The 26,206-nt window shown below is 40.2% G+C and overlaps 1 protein-coding gene and 1 long non-coding RNA gene across 8 annotated transcripts in view; both read right to left on the bottom strand.

Moving 5' to 3' along the window:
- hvcn1 (hydrogen voltage-gated channel 1) overlaps nt 1-24,308 on the bottom strand; it is a 46,648-nt gene extending 22,340 nt beyond the window's left edge. For 2 of the 6 annotated variants that reach the window (XM_084352393.1, XM_084352398.1), the window contains exons 1-5: nt 24,113-24,308; nt 23,289-23,432; nt 21,515-21,736; nt 19,468-19,572; nt 19,161-19,392 (exon numbers count right to left, since the gene is read on the bottom strand). In XM_084352393.1, the coding sequence (XP_084208519.1) occupies nt 19,161-19,392; nt 19,468-19,572; nt 21,515-21,688 (511 nt within the window). In that variant the 5' untranslated portion in view covers nt 21,689-21,736; nt 23,289-23,432; nt 24,113-24,308. Of the gene's footprint in view, nt 1-19,160; nt 19,393-19,467; nt 19,573-21,514; nt 21,773-23,288; nt 23,433-23,517; nt 23,657-23,699; nt 23,804-24,112 lie in introns of those variants that run through there. The other 4 variants (XM_084352396.1, XM_084352394.1, XM_084352395.1 and 1 more) reach the window with 4 other exon arrangements.
- On the bottom strand, nt 3,244-12,894 carry LOC311257144. 2 transcript variants are annotated; one of them, XR_014622584.1, is made up of 6 exons: nt 12,600-12,894; nt 11,280-11,430; nt 11,040-11,126; nt 10,832-10,944; nt 10,441-10,739; nt 3,244-3,473 (listed from the first exon to the last, which is right to left on the bottom strand). It is a non-coding gene; the product is annotated as an uncharacterized lncRNA (long non-coding RNA). The 2 variants fall into 2 exon arrangements; XR_014622585.1 differs by lacking the exon at nt 12,600-12,894 and having other exon boundaries at nt 3,247-3,473; nt 10,832-10,947; nt 11,280-12,284.
- Nucleotides 24,309-26,206: the final 1,898 nt, after the last annotated feature.

Genomic DNA, 26,206 nt, shown 5'->3' with positions numbered 1-26,206 from the left:
GACTGAAAACCCATCATCCCAACTATTTATTCTATTTATTCTATATAATGACACTGTCAATATCAGTCGATTATATCAATATCGATTGACTACAACGTGATTGTTTGCCTGTCTGGCTGTCAGATTTGGGCATCCAATAGCAAAAAATCCATACGATATTCTTAATTTATGCTATTAAATTAGCAGAGAGCACATAATTATTACATTATATTAACCACCAGTCAAATTAGAGGGGCTGTTATCACCCAAAAGGGGGCAGGGCATGAGGCAAGGGCAAAGTGCCCGGATGGGCTGCTCTCATCTATTGATTTTTGTTACCTCTTTTAACACAATGCAAGTTCATGTACTCCTGCAACGACTTCTGGACCTAGATCTGAGTGGGGGCCTTGTGCATTGGGTCAAGGATTTTTTAACTGACTGCTCACAGAGAGTCCGCCTTAAACACAGGGGGCAGAGCTGTATCTCCAGTACTACACTGAACAAAAATATTAACGCAAAACTTTTGTTTTTGCTCCCAATTTTCATGAGGTGAACTCAAAGATCTAAAACATTTTCTATATACACAAAAGACAATTTCCCACAAATATTGTTCACAAATCTGTCCAAATCTGTGTTAGTGAGCGCTTCTCCTTTGCCGAGATAATCCATCCCAGATCTTTGAGTTCAGCTCATGAAAAATGGGAGCAAAAACAAAAGTGTTGCGTTTATATTTTTGTTCAGTGTATTTTATGTACACGAATGAAATGACACTGCAAAAGGGTCATTTTAAATTAATCAAATAGGCTGATGACATGACTTGTGGGTCTCTTCCATAAAAATTATGTTGGATCTTAATATTTTGTTCAAGCTTCTAGGTTAGAACAATGATGTAAGTCCAGCTCACTATACACGTTGATTTAAAAAAATATATATTCATGCAATTTCGGTAATTGTTGCGCCCCCTAAAGGTTTTGCTAGAAGTTCTACAAACTTTCATGATGATTGGACAAATAGTTATTGAGCTATGGCCAATTGATTGGTGCAAGTGGGCATGCCCTATTACATCATAAATAATAAATTGCATATATATTCATTGGTGCTCAGCTCTGTCAGCACTAGCACTTGATTACACCTTCCTGTCCTCGGTCCGTCTGCGCTGAACCTGTAGCCATCTTGCTGTTGTCTGTCTGCCTTCATGTGTCGGCATGCATGTCTTATTGTGGTCTTGCTTTTATTGTGTATGCATGCATTTTGTGTTTGTGCTTCTGCTTTGCATGCTGTGGTGTGATGTGTCTTGCGTCATGGGTTTTTGTACTGCATGTTTTGGGGATGTCTTGAATGATGTTTTCTGATTGATGTTATATATGTTTTTGTCATGTTGTTAACTGCTGTGCATGTTTTGCAGATTGCCTTGGCCAGTAACCTCGTCATTTTAATCTTATTTTTCATGTTCTGTTCTGTTTTTAGGGTGACTTTAACATCTGTCTAGGGACTACTGATGAAAAATAGCCTCTTGGCTAATTCTGGCGCATTTACAGTAATATTATCAATGTGCACTGTCCCTGTTTTCAAATAAACTTATTATTATAACAACATCCAAAGAATTAACGTTTTCAGTCTGTTTTTTTTTATCTGTCATACTGAAATACACGTTACATGATGTTTGGGACGGTGGGCACATTTGTTATGGCTTATGTTAACATAACATAAGCCATAACAAATGTGCCCATAAGCTACGTAGCTTATGCTGTAGTTTTAACATTAGCCTTGCACCATAGCACTAGCTACCTCGTAGTAATGCAGCCTCAGTTAGAAGGAGAGAGAGAATGAGAGCATGTCTCTTGCAAGTATCTTGTCAAAACTAGCGAAATTCACTGAATATCTTAGTTTAATATAGTTACAAATGAATATGCAATTGGTTTGTCAAAACATCCCAGGTAAAAAAAAACTATACTTTAATTATACTTTTACAGACTGTACTAAGTACACATTTAATATGCGGTATGCTTTTTTTGTCGCCTTTATGTGTAATTAAGTGTGCTCAAGTAGTAATTAAGTAGTAATTAAGTACTACTTAAGTACAGTGCACAAGTGTAAATAGTATGTTAAATTGGAACAACTTTTTACAAACTTTAAGTGTACTTAAGTACACCTGCGCAAGTACACCGTCGCCTGATTTGAAATACACTTGCAGTACAATTGTATTAGACCACCAGTATGTTCAAAATATACTTAAAAGGCCTTAAAATTAAATTGATAGTTGTGTGGGATTGTATTTTTAATGCACTTAATACTTAAAGTTTACATCAAGTGCACTCTCTGACTATTTATATTACTTTTCAAGTGCACTATTACGTTAATAAAAATGCATTTATAGTGAAGTTATATCACAATTTAAGCATCAAAAAGGTATGTACTTCAAGTATATTAATATACCATATATAATACTTCAAGTTTACATCAAGTGCACTCTCTGACTATTTATATTACTTTTCAAGTGCACTATTATGTTAATAAAAATGCATTTATAGTGACGTAATATCACAATTTAAGCATCAAAAAGGTATACTTCAAGTATAATATGAATATACCATATATAATACTTCAAGTTTACATCAAGTGCACTCTGACTATTTATATTACTTTTCAAGTGCACTATTATGTTAATAAAAATGCATTTATAATGCAGTAATATAACAATTTAAGCATCAAAAAGGTATACTTCAAGTATAATATGAATATACCATATATAATACTTCAAGTTTACATCAAGTGCACTCTCCTACTATTTATATTACTTTTCAAATGTACTATTATGTTAATAAGAATGCATTTATAATGCAGTAATATCACAATTTAAGCATCAAAAAGGTATACTTCAAGTAAAATATGAATATACCATATATAATACTTCAAGTTTACATCAAGTGCACTCTCTGACTATTTATATTACTTTTCAAATGTACTATTATGTTAATAAGAATGCATTTATAGTGAAGTAATATCACAATTTAAGCATCAAAAAGGTATGTACTTCAAGTATAATATTATTATACTATGATGTATGGTTTAGAAGTGTATTTGAAGTGCAATAGGTGTTGCAGGTATTAGTACTGTATAGTACACTGTGTTAGTGGTACAGAAGTATACTTAATGTCACCACATGCACTTCGATCTACTTAATTTCTGGTACCACTAGTACACTAAAAGAGTGCTACTCAGTTCTATGAAAGAAATCCACTTCAAATTATTGAAAAAACAGAATCAAGTTTATTTATATTAAAACACAAAACCTCTCAACCAAGGTATCCAGGCAATTAAACAATGCTGCACGAACATAACAGTTTGTAACAAAATAAAACAAAAAATGCAGTAAATTTACTGGAAAAACGATCACAGATTAACCTTGGCATAGCCCTCATTATTGTACTTCCTTCGGAGCATGGCTCGGACCTCACTGACCTCCGTATTTGGGAATTTCTCCCTCACAGCGTCTGTGGAAAAATTGAGCAGGAATTAATACTTAATACAGCCTGTACTAAGTACACATTTTAGTATACTGTATGCTTTTTTTTGTCTTTATGTATAATTAAGTGTGCTCAAGTAGTCATTAAGTACTACTTGAGTACTACTTAAGTACACTTAAAGTGTAAATAGTATGTTAAATTGGAACAACTTTTTTTACAAACTTTAAGTGTACTAAAGTACACATTTAGTATGCTACAGTAGGTACTACTTCGTTGTGGCCGAGTTTTAGTGGAGGATCAATTGTGTTTTCATGAGAAGCGGCAATGTGCCCAAACAACCACCAGGTGGCATCTGTGAGCAGGAGGACGACAACATGCAGCAGCAGGGAGCAGTGACCATGAACGGGGAATGGACAGATTTGCCTGATTTATGTTTCTGTTCGTTGTTGCTTAAATACAAGAATGTAGCTAATAAAACCTCACCCACTCCACACCTCATTCCAACTCCTTCCTTCAACCTGTCGCTACAGGGTTCCTCTAGCAAGGACAAACTTAGTGAAAAAAATCATTCATCTCATCCGCCATCAACATCATCAACAACTCACTATGAAGCCTTTTAAATGTCTTTTAAGGTCTTATTCTTTGTATTTTGTATTTATCGGTGATATTCCCATTTTATGTTTATCTGTTTTCGTTTTGCTTTTATGTTTAACTGTGGTCTTTTTTTGTGCACACGTCAAAGACCCTAAAGACATCTGAGGTTGTAATTTCGCTCGCTCGCTCGCTCGCTGCAGCCACGGCTAATAAGTGGAGGCAGAAACAATTACGCACAGCCTACAGAAGTTTCAACGTCCATATAAGCATTTAAGAAATGATTCTTATCAGTTCCATAATTCAGAGAGGATTTTTACTCAACGAAAAAATGTATAAAGATCAGTTTTTAGGTTGAAGACACGACAGCAGCACGTATGTCCAGACGCTAATGTGTGTTATGACCAGTGATGGGCAAATTACTTTGAAAAAGTAACTAATTACAATTACAAATTACTTCTTAAAAAAGTAATTGAGTTAGTAACTCAATTACTCTATTATAAAAGTAACTAATTACTAGGAAAAGTAATTTTTGCGTTACTAAAACAAAGTAATATGTCAAAGAATTCGGCTTTTTAGAAGCATGTTTCACACGCCAGTTTCATAGAGTAGAGTGTTTATATTTCCACTTGCTAAACGCCGACTTTCCCACTTTATCCTCCTCTTCTGTACTCGCCATTTCTTCTCTGTCTATCACTTTGGTTTTACCGGTCGAAAGTTGTGTGTGTGCGCCGCACAGAAGCTACGTCGGTTTGTGTGTAAAATAAACTCCTACAAGGATTCGTCAATGATGTCACGCAGCTCTACATCGTCAAGTCAGTTACTTCCTTGTTCCATATCCGCAAAACATGACCTGTCTTATCCTTGGTATTTATCGAAACCGTGTTGTACTAGTGTGCTCTCTACTCTGCAGCCCGCTTATGAAGTGAGGAGGAGGAAAGGAAGAAAAGAAAAAACAATAGCCTAGAACTCATGCTGGCTGCAGGCTTTTTTTTTTTTACCATGATCGCGCTGGGGCCCCGATTTTAGTAACGGCAACACAAGTCATGTTAGTAACGGAAACGGCGTTAGTAACGCTGGATAAAGTAATTAATTAGATTACAAATTACAGAGGAATGTAACGGCGTTACGTAATCGCGTTTATTCTAACGGCGTTAGTCTCAACACTGGTTATGACTGATGTATAGCTCCCCCGGTAGAGCAGCTCCCTCAGTAAGCAGAATCTTCTGCTAGTATGAGTTCGAATCTCAGTGTAGGCAGTACCTTTAGTTAATGTGTTTTCTTTTGTCATCATCATTATGATCACATATGGCTCCAAGTTTGAGCAAATAAATGAGCAATGACCATTAATTCTCCGCCGGCCGCGGCACCAGCTTTCCTGCTTGTGTACATAAAATACATAAAATTCTGACACCACAACTGTAGCGTACCGAATATCAATAGATGATAACCAGAAAAAAAAAAAAAGTTCTATTGATCTGATTCACCGGCTGCTTTCTTTCTTTCAGTTGTGGTGTCAGAATTTAACACAAATATTTGTGCTTTCTATTCCTTATATTTTCTACAACAGGCTTATAGAAAGAAGAACGACGCCACGTCATGTCAGACAGTTTTCTCTAGCTTTATTAAAATACATAATCAGCAGCTTCACAGTAGTCGGATATACAGAAGGTTATTTAAAGCGGAGTGAGTCCCTGAAGCAGTCTCCCTGCAGGAGGAGATCCCTTGGCCAAGTGATCAATGTATTTGTTGCAGACCTCTTTGCTGTCCTCAGCGCGCCGGGGTGGGGGTGGGGGCGCTGGCGTAGCAAGCTTTTCAAAAGTGTGGGGGGTGGATGTGGTCTTTCCAGTTAAGCGAACTTGTTCCAGATGCTTTAACATTTGCATTCCCCCATACTGAGGAATGTGTGTAGGGGACGAGAAGTAAGCACCATCCAGGATGTGTCCATCCTGCATTCGGAGGTGGAGAAGCTCATTAAGCTGTGTCTGGCCCTGCCAATGGCCACGTTTCCCAGATTCGTTAAGAAGCTCTTAAGTGCTAAGATCTTCTTAGGAGCGCTCTTAAGAACGCTGTGAAAGAAGGATGTGTTTTCCAGAGTCGCTCTTACAGGGTTCCTACACATTTGAAATTTCAAAATTCCATACTTTTTCCAGACCCTAATTTCCAGACTTCTCGGTAAAAAATGCAAATAATTTGTGACATTTGAGTAAATAGATGTGCATCATGTAAATAAATTATGGAATTTAATCGTTAATTTAATTGCATGTGACTCGCAACCGCCGCCTCCCCAATGTTAGAGATGTCAAACGACTTCATACAAATTTTGCATTTAGCTCGCTCACGAACAGTGTGGACATCTTCTTCTTGGCAGCTGGCATCTAGTTTACCTTCTTCTTCTTCTTGGCGGCTGGCATCCAGTTTACCTTCTTCTTCTTCTTCTTGGCGGCTGGCATCCAGTTTACCTTCTTCTTCTTCTTCTTGGCGGCTGGCATCCAGTTTACCTTCTTCTTCTTCTTCTTTTGCTACCCATTTCAGGGAGCATTACCGCCACCTACTGAGCAGCATTCAACTTTTCAATCTACCCAAATGTTTTCTGGGACACGTAACCTTCTGTGTGCTCTCTCACACAAACATTTTAGCTGCGCTGCCAAGCACCTTAAAAAAACAGATCGATCCATTTCTCTTTTTTTTATATTCATAATTCTATGTTTTAGAAAACAGAACAATGATAAAAGTCTTGGAAACATGAATATTTTTCCATACAATAGTTTAAATTTTCCATACTTTTCCAGACCTGGAAATGTATAAAATCAAATTCCATACTTTTCCATACTTTCCATACTTGCGTAGGAACCCTGCTCTTAGCTTAAGAAGATCTTTCACTAAGAAGGAAATGTAAGATCGAGCTGACCCACTCTTAACAGCCTTCTTAGCGACCAAATGCTCAGTGATCAAGCCGCGTCAGGGAAATTTATATCCTCCACTTTTCGAAATAATAAAACAATGTTCAATGTTGAAATACGCTCATAGCTGCGGGCCACTGGCGCAAGAAACATAGGTTAATAGAAGAAGAAAAAAAAACCTTTTTATTGAATTACACGTTTAAGTTTTCCACACACATCTGCATATGAGTTTATAGTACTACACATAAAAATACAACAACCCTGTGGCATTTCACAGATATCAAGGAAACAGATGTAATTAAACTCACCTGAACCTCATCCAGAGAGGCTTCACCTGCTACTCTATATAAATGTGTTGCCAAAGTCCGCGTGTGTGAGAAACCATGGCTGCAATACAGCACATTCTCGCTGCGAACCAACAGCGTCGCCGTGCGCGAAGCCAGACGGTTTACATAAATGCATACGTGCGTCAGCACTTCTCCCCACTGGACACGCTGTCAGACCGGGCTGTCCAGGCAAAGTACCGGCTGCCCCGTGCGGAGATCCAACGGCTGATCACTCGGTGTCTCCACACATCCCGAGAGCAACCCGCTGCAATTTTGCCCTCAGCCCGGAGGTGCAGCTCCTGGCTGCGCTGCGTTTTTACGCAGTGGGGAGCTTCCTGGAGGTGGTGGGGGATGACACTGGCCTCAGCAAGGCATCGGTGTCACGGAGTGTGGCAGCTGTGACACCAATTCTCCTGCGCCATGCCATGGATGGCACCCTCATTCCAATCCACAATCCCTCCCTGGTGGATCCGTGCTGGATCGGTAGAAAGCACTACGCGGCCGTCAACACACCCACACACACACCCGCACCCACACGATACATGCTAAGCCTAATTGCATCTGGGGGGGGGGGGGGGGAACCACGGGGCGCTGTGTGTGACTTATGCGCTGATAAAAAGGTGGGTGATCGATTTGCCTGGCATCGCTTGATTCAGTTTCAGCAGCACTGCGGTGGACAGCTCCCACTGTCTTTGGCTTGATCTTAAGGTTCTCCTAAGAAGGTAGTTAAGAACGCGTCTGGGAAACACCCGTATCTTAGCACTCCTTCTTAGCCGAACCCTTCTTAAGAGCCTTCTTAAGTCCTTAAGAACGATCGAATCTGGGAAACGCCGCCAATGCTGTTATGTTCCTTACATGGCTTGATTTAGTGATCAAAGTTTCATTTTCTTAACAATAAAGATGCTGTGTTCATCCATCTAGTTCTCTTATAACTGCACGCCATTATAAAATAACTTCAAATCAAATCCTTAATCATTGATAAAAGTGCGTGCTTCCCCCGCCCCCCCTCTCAGAAAATAGTTCCGACGTCCATGAAGCCGGTGAATCAGATCAATAGAACTTTTTTTTTTTTCTGGTTATCATCTATTGATATTCGGTACGCTACAGTTGTGGTGTCAGAATTTTATGTATTTTATGTACACAAGCAGGAAAGCTGGTGCCGCGGCCCGGCGGAGAATTAATGCTCATTTGCTCATTTATTTGCTCAAACTTGGAGCCATATGTGATCATAATGATGATGAGAAAAGAAAACACATTAACTAAAGGTACTGCCTACACTGAGATTCGTACTCATACCAGCAGAAGATTCTGCTTACTGAGGGAGATGCCCTGCCAGGGGAGCTATACGTCAGTCATTACACACATCAGCGTGTGGACATACGTGCTGCTGTCGTGTCTTCAACCTAAAAACTGATCTTTATACATTTTTTCGTTGAGTAAAAATCCTCTCTGAATTATGGAACTGATAAGAATCATTTCTTAAATGCTTGTATGGACGTTGAAACTTCTGTAGGCTGTGTGTAATTGTTTCTGCCTCCGCTTATTAGCCGTGGCTGCAGCGAGCGAGCAAGCGAAATTACAACCTCAGATGTCTTTAGGGTATCAGATATTATTATAGGCTATTCTTATATTTAAGCAACATCCAGTCAGGCCGTGATATAGGCTCACGGGGGCGGACTGGGACAATAATTCAGATCGGCAATTTTACCAGTAAACAGTGATATACAGTAGGCTCACGGGGGCGGACTGGGACAATAATTCAGGTCGGCAATTTTACCAGTAAACAAATGTTCCTTAAAAAAACAACTAATGTCCATATTTTAGCTCTACTGTAAAACAAAGAAAGCACAAGTGATTATCCAAGGTCACCCAGATAATTGAGGTGTCCCACCGCTGTGAAACAATCAGTCTGAATCAATCTGATTCGGTTTAGCAGTCCCCCTCTATATTCACTCACCTGTAGCCTAAAACAGCGCCACTCTCCATTGCAGCTACATTGTGGTCAAATGTGGAATTGTCCCAAAATCGTTTGAGCTGCAATTCAGTACTATGCTTCCACCTAGTGGCTACAGTTGTCACTTACATTTCACGCGTTGCGTGAATCTCGCTCCCCGCGAGTGAAATGGCCACTTTGAAGTAGTACCTACTGTATATGCTTTTTTTGTCGCCTTTATGTGTAATTAAGTGTGCTCAAGTAGTCATTAAGTACTACTTGAGTACTACTTAAGTACACTTAAAGTGTAAATAGTATGTTAAATTGGAACAACTTTTTACAAACTTTAAGTGTACTAAAGTACACCTGCACAAGTACACCCACCACCTGATTTGAAATACACTTGCAGTACAATTATATAAGACCACCAGTATGTTAAAAATATACTTAAAAGGCTTTAAAATTGAATTGATAGTTGTGTAGGATTGTAATTTTAATTGATCATTTGTTTATTTCTTTTATTTATCAATTTTTTGTTATTGATTGGTAATAATTCATAGGAAATTAGAAAATGAACATTATTTATGCAGACAGTGTGGAGCTCATCTGACCTGCCTTTAGGTCAGGTTTTTTGGTGACATCATTAGCTTGTGTTTTGCAATTATGGGATTCTTGTCAGTGGCCAATCGGACATTAAAAGCTGCAATATTAAAGAACAAGAATCACCCATAATTGCAGTAACAACCATTCAGTCCATTTTTGGCAAGTATTGTTTTGACGGCTACCGAGAGTCAAGACCAGAGTGTATCGGGACAAGACAAAGTGTTTGAGGGATTGAGTCAAGACTGTGAACACCAGGACAAAGACCAGTGCAAGCTCCACATTGCATGACACAGATAAAACATGGAACATGCAAACCATATACAGGGCTTGAGTCTGCGACCATAATGGTACATTACTGATGATTATTTATCAAACCACCGATGGTCATCCCCACAACAGAACCTAACAAGTAGTCAAGTAAACAGGTAGTCAAATAAAATCTGGGTCTTGAATGAACTCCCTGTGCGTATATAATTTGCATGCCAACAAAGCATAATGTATAAAATTGTTATAAATCTCAGGATTTATAGAGAAGAAACTCCTTTATGAAAAGAAAATATACATATATTAATATACAACTGAAGAGTGAAATCAAATGTCTTGTGTTATTAAATAATGTAATAAGAAAGAAACTGTACCTTTGGAGGAACTGTTGAGCGTTGTCCCACTGGGTAGTGTATGTTGCAACAGTAGTTACTCCCGAACAGCAGGCAGGATGGCTCATAAAGGATGGAGCGGGGCTGGGAATCCTCACAGAGGCCGTAGAGGGGGTCCTCACAAAGGATGGAGCAGGGCAGCGGGGCCTCACAGAGGATGAAGTTGGGCTTGGGGTCTTCACAGGGGACAGAGGAGAAGGAGAAGGTCTGGGAGTCCTTCTAGCCACTAAATTCGGCTTTACTGAGGCCACCTGTGCTCCACCAAATCGTGATTTAGTGAACTGGAAAGAGAAACAATAATGATGAGTTAATTTTATGATGCAACGCATACAAACAATTCATACAAGACATTAACTACCGCAACAGTATTCACCATAGCTAAACTTGGAGGGGGCGCAGGAAAGACTGCTGGGCTGCATTATCAGTTGCATCAATGGCTGAGACTGAGACCACAGGCTGGACATCAGCAGGAGACTGAGTGGCAGGCTGCTAAAACAACAGCATTATGACATGTGCTGTAACAGCAACAGCATAACAGCAATGTAAACAGACATGCGAGATGCAATTTTTCTAAAGCTCACCTTAACAGTGTGAAATCCACAACTAGAGGCCATTAACCCTCTAAAGAGGGTGGTCTGTCCACGGGCCTGCATGGGGCATTTCTCAATCTGAAACAATCAGAATTGTATTCAGCCTGGAGTGAGACACTCAGTGTACAGTCCATGGTCAGATTAATACAATCTGCACCATCAGAATGACTAGTTATCATCTAGTGATATGCATGGTCATGAGTAATAGGTGGATATTTTGCTGTACTTTACCTTCTGGGAGAGATCATGCCATTTGCGCTGCCTCGGGGCTGGTCTGTTGTCTCCTCCAGCAGGCCAAAGCCCAGAGCTGGCGAATGTCCTCAGTCTCACCATCCACCTCCCCTACTCCCATTGCTTTGTGGCTCTTTGGTTTAGTGCTCATCTGAAGACAACATGGAAATAATAACAGTGGTTACAACTATAAATCACAGCACAGACATAGTGTGCTGAACAAGTGTGTAGGTCCTGTGAAATTCCAATCTCTGTGCAATTACCATATTTACAGGCTATATTTTTTTATTAATGCTACATAGCATTTTATCTTTATATTACAAAGATGTGCTCACTTCTGTGCAATTATCCAACTGTGGTCAGTGAGATGCGTATATCATGTATACATTTATTTATTTTGATTTTATTTATCAATTAATCAATCTTTTCCTCTACTTTTGACTCTTGAGCTGCTATTACAAGTTACTGGTGTAGGATCAATAGAGGCCACGTTATTTTGTCGTTTTTGCATTCAGATACTGTACTGACATGACTATACTGTATCTGCAGACATGAACAGCTTTCATACATAAGCTTCAGGTTGGCTGATAAGGTCCGTTATTTCTTGGAAGTAGTTTAAATCGAAATCATAAACTAAGCAGCTAGACGGCCGGTTAACATGTAGGCTAAACCAGTAGACTGTACAAGTGTACTGAGCAAAACAACTTAACACTGAATGTGAACAGGTAAACACCAGACCGGACGGGAGAGCGCAGGGGAGTCCGTTTTCCTCCTGCGCTGAAGCCGGTTAGCTTCAGGGCTAACACCCTTCACTTCACCTTGCTGCCAGACAGCAGTTGGTAAAACAATAGCAGAGACGTTACGTGGTCTGGAGAAGCTTGTGTGTTTATTTGGCCACATACTGAACTGCACATGCACGGCTAACCTCTTTCACTGCTCCGCTAATGTCTGCTCCAACCTCACCTGCTGCTCCCTCCACTACACACAGACTCTACACACACACACAGACTCTACACACACACAGACTCTACACACACACGCAATGCTCCTCTTCATCATGTAATAATACACTGTGCTACTGAAGCACATACACACACGCTGCCGCTACCAAGAGCAGTAATAATAGGGTAACTTACAGTAGCTGTAACTTGACTGACGTTAGCTAACGTTAACGTTGGTTATCTGGCTAGCTATGATGACTGAAGTAGCTGAATCACGTCATGACTCGCCAACGAAATCATAGAATTAGCCGGTGTGACGAATGGAAGTATAAAATGTATGGTCATTCGATCAGAAAATAAAAACACTGAATGTACTTACTGTGAATCAGAAGTAGGCTTGGGCTTGCTTCGCTTCGCGACGGAGACTTTAGCGGGTCAATGTCATTCAACAGCAACGTGACCAGAATGAAGCGCCGTGAATGGTGGAGCTCAAGGAGGCGGAGCTGAGCGCAATGCGCTGATTGGACGGCAAAGATGCAAACGTTGCTATTTGAATTAGGCGCCTTGCTTTCCAAACAATATTTGAAAGATTGACTATAATGTACTGTAACAATGTGTTTTTTCCATAGACTAAATAAACTTATATCTTTCTGACAATCAAGTATTTGTGCATTAATGTAAGTCTGTTTTAAAATATGGTTTTACTAAGTATATTTTATTTCAAAGTACTTATAGTAGTATATTAGTATTCATAATAAAAGCATACTGATTTCTGATTTCTTTTGTAATACACAGTTAGTATGCTTTATTAAAGTGCACTTTAGTTTCACTTAATTGGAAATGAATTTAGGTACACTTAAAAAAGTGCAAATGAAGTTGAGTTTGTTTTAAGCCGTACTTCTTCATAAAATGTATATTAAATAGTTCTAACAGTGGTAATTTAGTGTAGTACTTATAAAAGGAGTAATTACTTAGCAATACACTTTCTACATATTGCATGTACAGTACAGACCAAAAGTTTGGACACACCTTCTCATTCAATGAGTTTCCTTTCTTTTCATGACTATTGACATTGTAGATTCACACTGAAGGCATCAAAACTATGAATTAACACATGTGGAAATATGTACTTAACAAAAAAGTGTAAAACAACTGAAAATACGCCTTATATTCTAGTTTCTTCAAAGTAGCCACCTTTTGCTCTGATTACTGCTTTGCACACACTCTGCATTCTCTTGATGAGCTTCAAGAGGTAGTCACCTGAAATGGTTTTCACTTCACAGGTCAGGTTTAATAAGTGGGATTTCTTGCCTTATAAATGGGGTTGGGACCATCAGTTGTGTTGTGCAGAAGTCAGGTGGATACACAGCTGATAGTCCTACTGAATAGACAGTTAGAATTTGTATTATGGCAAGAAAAAAGCAGCTAAGTAAAGAAAAACGAGTGGCCATCATTACTTTAAGAAATGAAGGTCAGTCAGTCCGAAAAATTGGGAAAACTTTGAAAGTGTCCCCAAGTGCAGTCGCAAAAACCATCAAGTGCTACAAAGAAACTGGCTCACATGAGGACCGCCCCAGGAAAGGAAGACCAAGAGTCACCTCTGCTGCGGAGGATAAGTTCATCCGAGTCACCAGCCTCAGAAATCGCAGGTTAACAGCAGCTCAGATTAGAGACCAGGTCAATGCCACACAGAGTTCTAGCAGCAGACACATCTCTATAACAACTGTTAAGAGGAGACTGTGTGAATCAGGCCTTCATGGTAGAATAGCTGCTAGGAAACCACTGCTAAGGACAGGCAACAAGCAGAAGAGACTTGTTTGGGCTAAAGAACACAAGGAATGGACATTAGACCAGTGGAAATCTGTGCTTTGGTCTGATGAGTCCAAATTTGAGATCTTTGGTTCCAACCACCGTGTCTTTGTGCGACGCAGAAAAGGTGAACGGATGGACTCTACATGCCTGGTTCCCACCGTGAGGCATGGAGGAGGAGGTGTGATGGTGTGGGGGTGCTTTGCTGGTGACACTGTTGGGGATTTATTCAAAATTGAAGGCATACTGAACCAGCATGGCTACCACAGCATCTTGCAGCGGCATGCTATTCCATCCGGTTTGCGTTTAGTTGGACCATCATTTATTTTTCAACAGGACAATGACCCCAAACACACCTCCAGGCTGTGTAAGGGCTATTTGACCAAGAAGGAGAGTGATGGGGTGCTGCGCCAGATGACCTGGCCTCCACAGTCACCGGACCTGAACCCAATCGAGATGGTTTGGGGTGAGCTGGACTGCAGAGTGAAGGCAAAAGGGCCAACAAGTGCTAAGCATCTCTGGGAACTCCTTCAAGACTGTTGGAAGACCATTTCAGGTGACTACCTCTTGAAGCTCATCAAGAGAATGCCAAGAGTGTGCGAAGCAGTAATCAAAGCAAAAGGTGGCTACTTTGAAGAACCAAGAATATAAGACATATTTTCAGTTGTTTCACACTTTTTTGTTAAGTATATAATTCCACGTGTTAATTCATAGTTTTGATGCCTTCAGTGTGAATCTACAATTTTCATAGTCATGAAAATAAAGAAAACTCTTTGAATGAGAAGGTGTGTCCAAACTTTTGGTCTGTACTGTATGTGCTAGTTTGTTTGTTTTCATTTCATTCCCAGTTATCTATTAAAGTATATTTTTAATAAGTGTGCCTAAGTTCACTTCCAATGATGTTAAATTTAAGGGCACTTTAATAAAGTATACTAACTATATATTACAAACAAGTATGCTTTTAATAAAAATACTAATCTACTACTATAAGTGCTTTGAAATAAAGTATACTTAGTAAAAGTATATTTAGAACAATTTAAAATAGACTTACAGTGAAGTACACTTTTAATAAGTGTACTTAAGTTCACTTCCAAAGAAGTGCAAATTAAGTGTACTTTAATAAAGTATATTAACCTTATATTACAAATGACTCAAAAATAAGTACACTTTTAATAAGAATACTAATCTACTACTATAAGTGCATTGAAATAAAGTATACTTTTTAAAAGTATACTTTAGAACAATTTACATTAGACTTACAATGAAGTACACTTCTAATAAGTACAATAAAGTACAACTTTAATTATTGCATAATTAGTATGTGTAATTTTAGTATATTAAAGATGAACTTAATCACATATATTTTAAAGTACACTTTCTAAAAGCATATATTAAATATACTACAAATTAAGCACAAAAAGTAAAAGTATATTTTTAATAACCTTTGTATGCTACAAATATATTTTTAATATATTTAAGTATAATACTTTTTCACCTGGGATGATTGAAACATGAAAGAAAAAAGCACAGACGCGGCACCTTAAAGCTCGACTGTAGTTTGCTGCTGATCACAATAACAAAGAAAAAAACGTCTGGAGGAAAACTCTGTGGTCAGATGAAACAAGAATTGAGTTGTTTGGCCACAATGATCAACAATATGTTTGGAGGTGAGAAGGGGAGGCCTTTAACCCCAAGAACACCATACCTACCATACCTCAAGCATGGTCGTGGTAGTATTATGCTGTGGAGCTGTTTTGGTGCCAGTGGATCTGGTGCTCTAAAGAAAAGTAAATGAAATAATGAAGAAGGAGGATTGTCTCCAAATTCTTCAGGAAAACTGAAAATCATCAGCCAGAACATTGGTTCTTGGGTGCAGTTGGGTGTTCCAAAAGGACAAGGATCCTAAACACACATCAAAAGTGGTATAGGGATTGCTAAATCAGACTAGAATTGAGGTTTTGGAATGGCCTTCCCCAAGTCCTGACTTGAACCCCATTGAGAACATGTGGACTGTGCTGAAGAAACAAGTCCATGCCAAGAAGCCAACAAATTTAGTTGAACTTCAATGATCCTGTCAAGAGGAGTGGTTAGAAACTCAGCCAGAGGACTACCATAAGCTTGTGGATGGCTATCAAAAGTGCCTAATGGATGTGAAAATTGCCAAGGGACATTTGATCTAACATTAGAATTACTGTACAGTGTTGGGACCTAACCACATGGTTCACAATAGAGCAGCCCCCTTGCACTAACAAAGTCTGGTAAAAAAAAAAGAAAGTGCATCAACCCTACTGTCCAGTAGGTGGCACCTGGTTGCCACAGTCCCCCCAGGTTTGGAAACTCCCTTCTCTCATTGTCTGAGAGCACACCTGAATGCACCTTCATCTCTGGCTACCAGATGCACGGAGAACCTTAAAAACAGCTGTACGCCCATTTCACCGCAGTCCCATTGTAACGTGTTGCCTGAAGCATCAGCTTTCATCTGCACAGCTATTACTCAAACAAACATTTTACCTTTGCCTAGGCTACAGTCTTTTATCTTGCTGGATGAGCCAAAACTGCCCTGTGTTTACCAAACATGTTCTGGATCCAGAGGAGAGCTGTGCAGCCCAGCCTCTCATCCCTGCAGGCATCGACATCTGCTGTATCCTCTGCTACAACACAGAGAACAGCCACTGTCAGCCCTCAGGACAATGAGCCAGCCAGCGCCTCTTATCCGTGCCGGATGGACACACACTAAGCCACCACCAGTGCGGTCACAATTGAGGCTTATTTAGTGTCTGGGCAGATACTAGAAATTTGTGTTGGGACCCACAGATGAAGTCATTCATTGTGGATTTCAAAATGGACTCTGAACTGAACTCAGTGTCCCAGAATTCCCCTTTCTTCACACCTAGGTGCAAAATTCAGCTTTGAGCTACTATTGGTCAGGGTGACAGACCCCCCTCTGATCAGAGAGTCAAAACTCCAGCGCCTTCCTTTGTTCTCTCTCTTCTCCACAAGCTCTCTTCTCCACAAGCTCTCTTCTCCTCGCGCCTCTCTTCTCCTCCAACTTCTTATCCTCAAGGGCTCCTCTCCATCCCCCCCCCACGGGGCTGCCTGCCCTCAAGATCTCTTCTGGGCCTAACAGCTGCGGAGAGCTGCAAGCTTCATTTGCAGCAGGCCCAAAGAACTTCTCCCCACTGCAGCGACACGAGGTCCTGCCAGTATTCCTGATCAGTTAGCACCAGCAGCTGCGACGCAAAGCTTGCCAGCTAACTTCACAATCTGAGGAACATCAAGCAAGTTAGCACTGAGCTGCTATCCCTGCAAAGGAAAGGAGCGAACCGTTTCCTCCTCTGCCAACTTTCATCAGTCCTTGCACAGCAAGAACAGCATTCAACATTGGAATCCCAACGTTCTCCTGCAACCACCAGCACCTTTTCTTCAAAGACTGGTAACGTTGAACTGGGCTTAGATAGCATAGCATAGCACGGCTAAGCACAGGACTTTAAACTCTGGCTGATGTAATGCATATGTGTTCAATTTATGTGTGTCCACTGTTTGAGTGTTATTGTGATCTCAGGTCAGGTTATTGGTAGTTTGCTTTCCTAGACAGCTAATTTGACGTTAGTCGAATGATGCTTCACACAGACTCAGGGTCTTTGCATGCAACTATCCATCTTCTATAACCTGGCATCACGTCACACACACACACACACACACACACACACACACGCACACACACACGCACACACACACACACACACACACACACACACACACACACACACACACTCCTTAAGCCTGGAGCATATCACACCCACATGTGCTATCAGTGACCACCATTGTTTCTTTGTTCTGCCAGACACACACTCACACACACACATGCACATACACACACACACACCTGTATATAGTACATGTTAGTTAGTGTGTTTTCATCTTTGTGTTGAATAAAAGACTTTTTAACCCACATGTTGTCTATTTAATATTGTACAAGAGTAAATGTGCTAACCTCTACTCTGTCAAGAGCTCCAAAATCCTTCCACCATTACTAGCTGTTATGGTAATATTGGTTGTAGTTATTAAGTTAATTATTAATCAGAGTTACAAACAGTTTAGTACCTTTTCTGAGACTGATTTGGTGAATTGGCTATATTTTCCCTTCTTCAAGGGTGGTGCCCCAAGGTGATCTAATGTAAATTGGATCTTATTAGTAATCAGAATTAATAATTATCCCTGATAATCATTAATTATTATTGATAGCCAAATTTAACCCAAAACTCTTGCATGAAGCACTACATTATGGTGCCTCGTGTGATGTGAGCACAACATTTGCGTTCAAGCGCTCAAGCCTCGCATGGTCACCTCCATTGACCAGCCGTTGGTGTGATGTGGCCGTGTCCGCCATCTTGAACACTCCGTGATGTCATCTTCGAAGAGATCGCGTCGGCCATCTTGGCTCTCTCTCGCCGCCATCTTGGCTCTCTCTCTCTGTATGTTCGCCATCTTGGCTCCCTCTCTCTCTCTCTTTGTCTCTCTGACACACACCCACCGCATGCTTGTTTGTTGTTTGTCTTAGTGTTTTAGTTTCATAGTTTGGCTGCTGTAGTTGAATGATAGATGTTTGTTGATTGAAGTATTAATGATTATTGATCAATTTGCTTTTGTAACATTAACAAATTCTATCATATTGTACAGAGCGGTTTTCTGTGATTATTTGTGCATATGCTTTGTGGCAACGGCTGGTTGTGATTCATTTCCTTTACTGTTCCTTTAATTGAACCCTTCTTTACAGCTCTATGATTTTTCAAGAAAGTCTATGACATGAACAGGGAGGGCTTAAGTGAGTTGGTATGGAATGGCCAACATAGCTGCTGGTAACGTTAGCATTAGATAGCCTGATAATCGTAGTGAATAAACAATGTCCAAGATGATTGAGATTTAATCCTCTTCAGCCGCCTTAAACACGAAATATAGGCCCGCCTTTATCTGTGCTATATTCTTATATATATATATATATATATATATATATATATATATATATTAAATTACTGACGAACAGTCATGAGAGCAGTGACAAACAGCAGGGCTACGGCTATGTACCGACAAAAGTTGCAGATACATGTTAATTAGGCAAAAGTTAACTGACCGTTGATAATTCTGGCCACCCTCCAGAGCCGCAGCAGGATGAGGAGACCCATCCCATCAAAGGCGTCCTCGTGGAAGATGAAGACAATGTCCAGGATGAAGGAAACTACCACCACCAAACCATCAAACACCTCAAACTTGTGCTGAAAGAACTCCAGACAGTAAGCATAAAGCTTACCAGCCAGCTCCACCATGAAGAATGTGAGAAGAGCCAAACTCAGGTAGTGAAACACCTGCCAAAAAATAATGTGTCAGTAAATCATATCATATAATGGTCTTGATAATTACTGTCCAAATCCATGTCTCACCTCAGGAACAATGTGGTCATGTGCCAACTTGATAACAGACAGATCTATGAGCAGCTCTGCCAGAACAAAGATGGCATCCAGGACTACCAAACACACTACCAGCACCTGGAAGTAAAGTCAGACGATGAGTAGAAGGTGCCTCTCTTTACACAGCCTCGTACAGCAACTAATTGAAAAACTCCTTAAGCTCTTAGAGGGGAACTGCACCAATCTTTCACATCAAGGAGTGTTCCCAGGCATATGTGAAAAAACTTGTATCAAGCCTGTAGTGTCACAGAGGGAACTGCGTAAAGTTGGATACATGTACTCAGGTGATGTCGATTGAGTGAGCGTCAGTTGGCTCTTAAGACAAAAAGTTTGAAAATGAAAAACATCTGGTGGTGTGAAATCCAGGCTATAATAGCCGCTACCAGCACACACACCTGAATGAATACACTGTTTGTTGGGTACAAACTTGGTACTTTTAGGAATATTGGCCGAATTACACCAGAGCTACCTAGTATTGATTCACATAAAATCAATCTGTTCCAAATTTTGGTACCTAAGAGGGCATCTTTGAAGTAATGTTATAGGGAGAAAGACACGGCACGTCTCCCTAAAACTCAGCCAATGGCTGCCACCATGTTGTTTAGTTTCCTCAAACAGTATGTTTTCTAGTATGTCCCAATACTTGATATAAAACCAATAGTACGTGAATTGCATACTACCGACAAGAAAATATTACAGTATGGATCGCTAATGTTGCAGATGTTGCATGCCAGGAGAAGGCAGCATGTATACAGTTCAGTGATGTTGCTAGGTTTTTGATATAGCGAGTTCCCCCCAGATCAACTGGTGGTCATTTAAGGGGGTCCCAGGGAAATTTATACCCCTTTAACACTGGTCAAAAATCCCACTTAAACTCGCTAAGATCAGGCTTTTGTGTACAATGGGAATGTCTAACTCGGCATTTACACCCTGGTCAATTGAGGTTGTGGACATGAAGTATAATCATGCATATTACGCCGCCTTGCAAAATCAAGGAATTTAAGAGGGCACAAAATAAGCCACAAAACGTCATTAAAGTTAGTCATGTGTTGTTCTCCATTGTGCTGCAATCGCACTACGACTGGAGCAATGTGAGTGCAGGCCAGCGGGGGACTGGGGAGGGGGGAAAAACATGCTTCAAGACGGTACGGAGCAACCGGGCCTAATGTGAGTGCGCCCTAACAGATGAGAGAAGCTGCAATTGGGGGGCACCAAGTCCTAAACTCACCTAGGGGCCCTCATATGTGTGCACTGTCTGCAGCTGGCGAGAGAGACGCTCTGTGTTGAATCACTGGGATTTTTTAACTGAACTTTGAGCAGGACGCACACTTTAACTTTCTCTGATTGCATGAAAATATAATGCTTTCACATCATAGATGTCGAAGAAAGGCATTAAAATGTGAGTCTGAGCCTGCAGTAAAACATCCTGATGTAGGCTGATACAGAAGTTTAGTTTGGCGCTAAACTGAAAAAAGGCGAGTAGTTGAATCTTTTTATTGAACTACCAAATCCGATTCAACTGTTAAAATCCTAAACCTGGTATAGGCCTACAGCCCTATCACATCATCCTGAAACACTTGTCTACAAATTTCAAATAAACAAAATAGTGGTTTATTTCTATGGTTTCAACACAGCGTGTCTCCTGAATGACAAAGCATCCATCATCATCGTCATCAGAAAATATGGAAACAATCAGAGCTGATCATCCTTGACAGTCACCAATACCAATTGTAGCTTTGATTGTTGCATTAGTCTTTGTTGAAGCAGAATGAACCATGATGATTAAGATATGCAAATAACACAGATGGAAATAAAAGATGATATCTCTGGTTCTACTGCATCGATTTTCATCTTTTCTCATTTTGTTTTACAGTCCATTTTGAGTCCACTCGACAATGAGTGCAATGCTAAAACGAAAAAATATTTCTGGTCCCAGTTTCTCCATAAATTGGCTTTTAAAACGTTGTATCATTGATGTTGCTATACTAACAGATGCGTTGAAAAGACCAGAGTGGCATACCTGAAAGCGTTCTGAGCTGTAGAGCCTTTGCAGTGAATCCCTAAAGGTGAGCATTGTTGGAAACTGCCCTGTGGCCGGACTCAGCTCCTCACTGGCCACGTGCAACTCTTCATCCTCCCACTTGGCTGGTTGCCCATCGCCCACAGTGGTAAAATACCTCAGGTACCGAGCCATGATGGCGGGCTCTTTAAAAGGAGTGGATCACGTGCCACCTCAGCCAACCTCAGAGAGATGAATGGAAGTGTGCGTTTTAGCACACTTGGCATGGCAAAAGGTGTACAGACGATTACACAGCTGCTTCTTTATAAAACTTCTTAAAACGTAACTGAAAAAATGTTTTCTCATATTTCAGGAAACATATGGAAGCCCATAATGGTGATGGTGCATTTATTATTTCGAGATAACAAAGCTTGTTATCCCGAAATAACAAGATTAAATAATCTGTCATTGTGAGAAAAAAAAAGGTTTTTCGCTCTCATTACTAATAGCCAAACTTAATGTTTATCAGATCAGCAGTATCCATTATTGATTCCATGTCTACCATCTGCTACCCTCAGCTCTGTAATAAATCACAGCAGCTGGGCAGATTTCTCCATATGTTAAACAATCTGATTTTACTTCTCCTTTTTTAATGTTTGCGACATGTTATTGAGAAAGCAACCCATTTCAGTCTGGAAGGAAGGAAGCTGTAGAAATAACAAAACAGGATGAGGTATGATAGACATATGGACTGTTTTCTCCTGGAACATCAGTCAGTTAATGGCTATGTTAGCCCAGGCACAATTTACTTTTCTTTCTGTTAATACTACATCTCAATTTGTGTTTGATTTATATCACAATATATAGTTATTCTTGCACTAATGTTTAATTTCTAATCACTTTACTCTGCAATACCTGCACTATTTAACCCATACAGTAAAACTATCGCAGTTTTACTGTATTTACTATTGCATAATGGCAGTTCTTGTAGTAGTAATTCCTCCTTATCATCTTGTTTTTACTCTTAGATTATTGTTTCCACCTTCATTCTTATAGGTATAGGTATCATATAATCCATCCATCAACCCATCAAGTCAAAACCTCTGCAGCAAGGGGATAAACTTAATACACAAGACTACAATCAGCATCATGTTTCCTGCTAACAAATACCAAAAAAATGCCATTAAACTTTAAATAGGAAAAGTGGCAGACAGCAGGACCAAAGTCCACTAACATTTTGGTAAACTTAACCAACCTAAAAACGTTTCGGCATTAAGAGCAGAGGTTTAAAAAGTCGAACGAACATAAAGAAACTCCACCAGATTCATTTCAACATAATCTGAGCGCTGATATTTTTTCATCGTATCAATGGTCATAAAAACATTGAATCTGTGATATTTATTATAGAAATATATAGTAAGTGCAGCCGAGGGAATGACTTAAACGTTACAGTGGTCTACTCATAAAGAAGATGTCTATAAAGTGACATCTTTGAGCTTGGTCGCATAGAATTTGTAATTTTTTCTACTAGATTTTGCAGAGATTAGTGCAGTATTTAGTGTAGATGACCTGTCTCTACTTTAGTTAGGGACCGCAACACTTAGACAGCAGGCTGAAACTCGTGATAAGCACATCCGTTAGATATTTTTTTTGCCAGGCAAGCGTTTTTTACTGACAGTAGCCTAACATTGAGCAATATGGGTTTCGCGAAAGGCAAAGATTTGTCGCCTCACATCTGAGGTTTTTACTTTGTACACGATCAACTGTTAGGCCCTATATCGGATAGATGGCTTACCTTTGTCTACTCCACTTTTCCCTTCAAGACTTTCAGTGTAGCCTACTGCTGTCCTCAGAGAAAAACTCTTCAACTCAGTTTACTTGAAGCAGAAAAACTCCGCCTTCAAACCAGCCCCCGTTTGTTCTGACAACTGACAGCATCCTGCCAAACGACATTACAATTTTTACAAGTTGTACACTGTCACAGCACAACAAAGTCGGAAATATTAATAGGCTAATTAACACACTTAATACAGAGAAATGGCGGTACAGCAGAGCCACAAAAATCAAGGAAAAATTGTGAAATAAACACAGTATGAGAAAGCAACAATATCAGCCAGGCATGAAGTTCCGCTTCTGAAATGCTCCCAGTAGGACAGGACGCGTGGGGGACGGAACACAACAGCATCTCACATGTCAGGTAACATACGTGCCCATATGGAATCAAGCTCTCTGGGTCCGCGGTGATTTGTAGTCGCCGCCAGGCTGCCCTGCCGTTGCTACGCCACTCGTCCTGTCTGCTTTCCACTGGGCACGTTTTTGTTACCTGGAGTGTGCGCCGCTGTTTTGTTCCGTCCTCCACGCGGCTTCATATGCCACCGGGAGCGTTTCAGAAGTGCAGCATCATGCCTAGTGCCTGATGTTGTTGACTTGCCCCGACTGTTTATTTCATAATTTGTCCCTGTTTTTTGTGCTTCCATTGTGGTTGAGTAGGCTACGTCGTAAAACAGTCTAGTTATTTGTCTGTTTTAAGTGTGTTTATTGTTAATATTTTTGACTTTGTTGTGCTGTAAATCCTGAGTCGGCACCGGGTGTTTTATTTTGCAAATTGACCTGACGCACTATGCTGTTCCGCTGTCTGACCGCATGTCTGGCTCGATCTTCTCTGATTCACGCAGCTGCTGTATGCTCCCATCCAAAATAGACTCGGCGCTTATATCTCAGCGGGCCGAGCGGAGAGCCACTTCTAGCACGCTGCTGAAATGTAAAGAAAAGTTTCCAAAATTACGTCCAGTAAGAACAAGGAATGTTTGCTGTGGGGTTCAGTTCCGGGGTCCAGTCCAACATTCCACAAAGGTTGCCTGAAGGGTTGGGGAATGTTCCCTGAACGGAAAATTATTTAAATGAGCACTATCTAGTTTTCGAAAAGAAATTCAAACTCAGAATTGTAATTTTCACAATATTTATGACGTAATAATAGAAACTCAGAAATTTTATTTTAATAAAAAATAATGAAGTATAAGTAGCCTAGGAAAATAAGGTCCCCAAAGCTACAAAGGTGGCAGGGTCAGGCACATTTTAGAAAAAGAAAAACAGTATGAAATTGTGTTGTTCTTTAATGTCAGTTTATTTAGTTTGTTTAGGCAGAAAAAAAAATAGTCAGTGAAGATCTTTCTTGGGCATGGTTTCTCATGTAGAATATTGTCATTGTGTAAAATACAGACCCAGAGAGAGAGAGAGAGAGAGAGTAGATGTGCTCTTTTCCAAAGGTAATATCTTCCAGGTGTTGTGAGGTTATATTCAAAAACTCAGTCTCCTACATCTTTGCTATTATGTGGCTCCTTGAAATTCGCTGTAAATTTCAAAATATATTCTGATTGAAACTCTGATACTTACTCCTGCCAGTACTTGTTGTCATTAGGCTGTCTGGTGAAGCTGTTGCAGCTTGTAACCTCTGTGACCATGCCTGTTGAATGCTGGAGTTGCTACGCTTTCTGTGCAGACAGATCGATGAACTGACACAGAGACAGCTCTATCTAACATTGTGACCACAAATGCAAGCAGTGGTGCCAAATACTAGACATTTAGTGCAGAGAGACTGACACTAAACAAAACAGGTTCAGGTTAAGGTACAAACTGGTCAAAATGAGAAGTATTTCACTACCAATAAATTAGGGTAAGAATAGTGCTGTTGGAGGTAAAGTGCAGTAGCCACTCTACTAATAAACTAATAAAGCATATAACTTCTGTCTGCCTGCAAAGAAAGCTTTCTGAGTGACTTTTCTGCAGTGTAAGTTTTTCAGGGTAAAATATATATTTACCTATAGCTATGTGGTGTCTTGGTTTGTGCTGACAAGATGTGAGCTGCAGGATGACTTGTTTAGTTAACAACACTAAAATCACCAAGCATAACGCCTTTTTATTTAACCTCTTTAATTCTGCCAAAGTTACCCTACTTTCACGATTGTAAAATCAATACTAGTTGATAGCATTTAATTTGTGTAGCTGCTAGCTAATGCCCACAACATGTAAACATAAGATAAGATCAGATGTTCCTTTATTGATCACCCTTGGGAGAAGTTTGCAGGTAACACAGCAGTACAGAGGTAAATAGTAGCAGCACAAGAGTAAGTCTCAAAAAATAGAGACAATAATAAAGGGAATATTTGAAGAATAAAATAACATTTTGAATAGAAAATATAATAAAAAATGGGGAAGCAGCGAACCTTCCTGGTGGGGACAACACTATCCTCACAGAACTTTATATAATCGGTGACACACTGAGTGAGACCCTGAATGTCGTCACCATAGTCCTCCTGAAACATCTCCCAGTCAGTTATCCTGCAACACTCCATCAGGGACCTCTCAGCCTCCACAGACCTGCACAGTCCTGGTGGTGATGGGCTGTCTCTTAACAAGAGGCGTGTATGTAGGAGTGAGCTGTATCAGGCAGTGGTCTGATTTGCTGAGGGGGGAAGGGCTGTGTCACTGTATGCCTCTTTAACGTTGGCATACAGTAAGTCCAGGGTCTTATCCCCTATGGTGTTGCAGGTCACATATTGTGTGAAGTCAGTCAGTGTTACTATGACGAGAGAATTGGGATGTGCTGAAGAAGACTTTACGCAGTGGCCCATCAATTCAAGATCTTGGTGAAAACTTTCTCCTTCAGTACATCATTCTCTGAACACCACAGGGTGGTGCTCTTAACACACAAGC

Source organism: Pagrus pagrus (genome assembly GCF_965226575.1).
Source record: "Pagrus pagrus genome assembly, chromosome: 5".
Classification (NCBI taxonomy): Eukaryota; Metazoa; Chordata; class Actinopteri; order Spariformes; family Sparidae; genus Pagrus; species Pagrus pagrus.
This window is presented reverse-complemented; position numbering and strand designations above follow the sequence as displayed.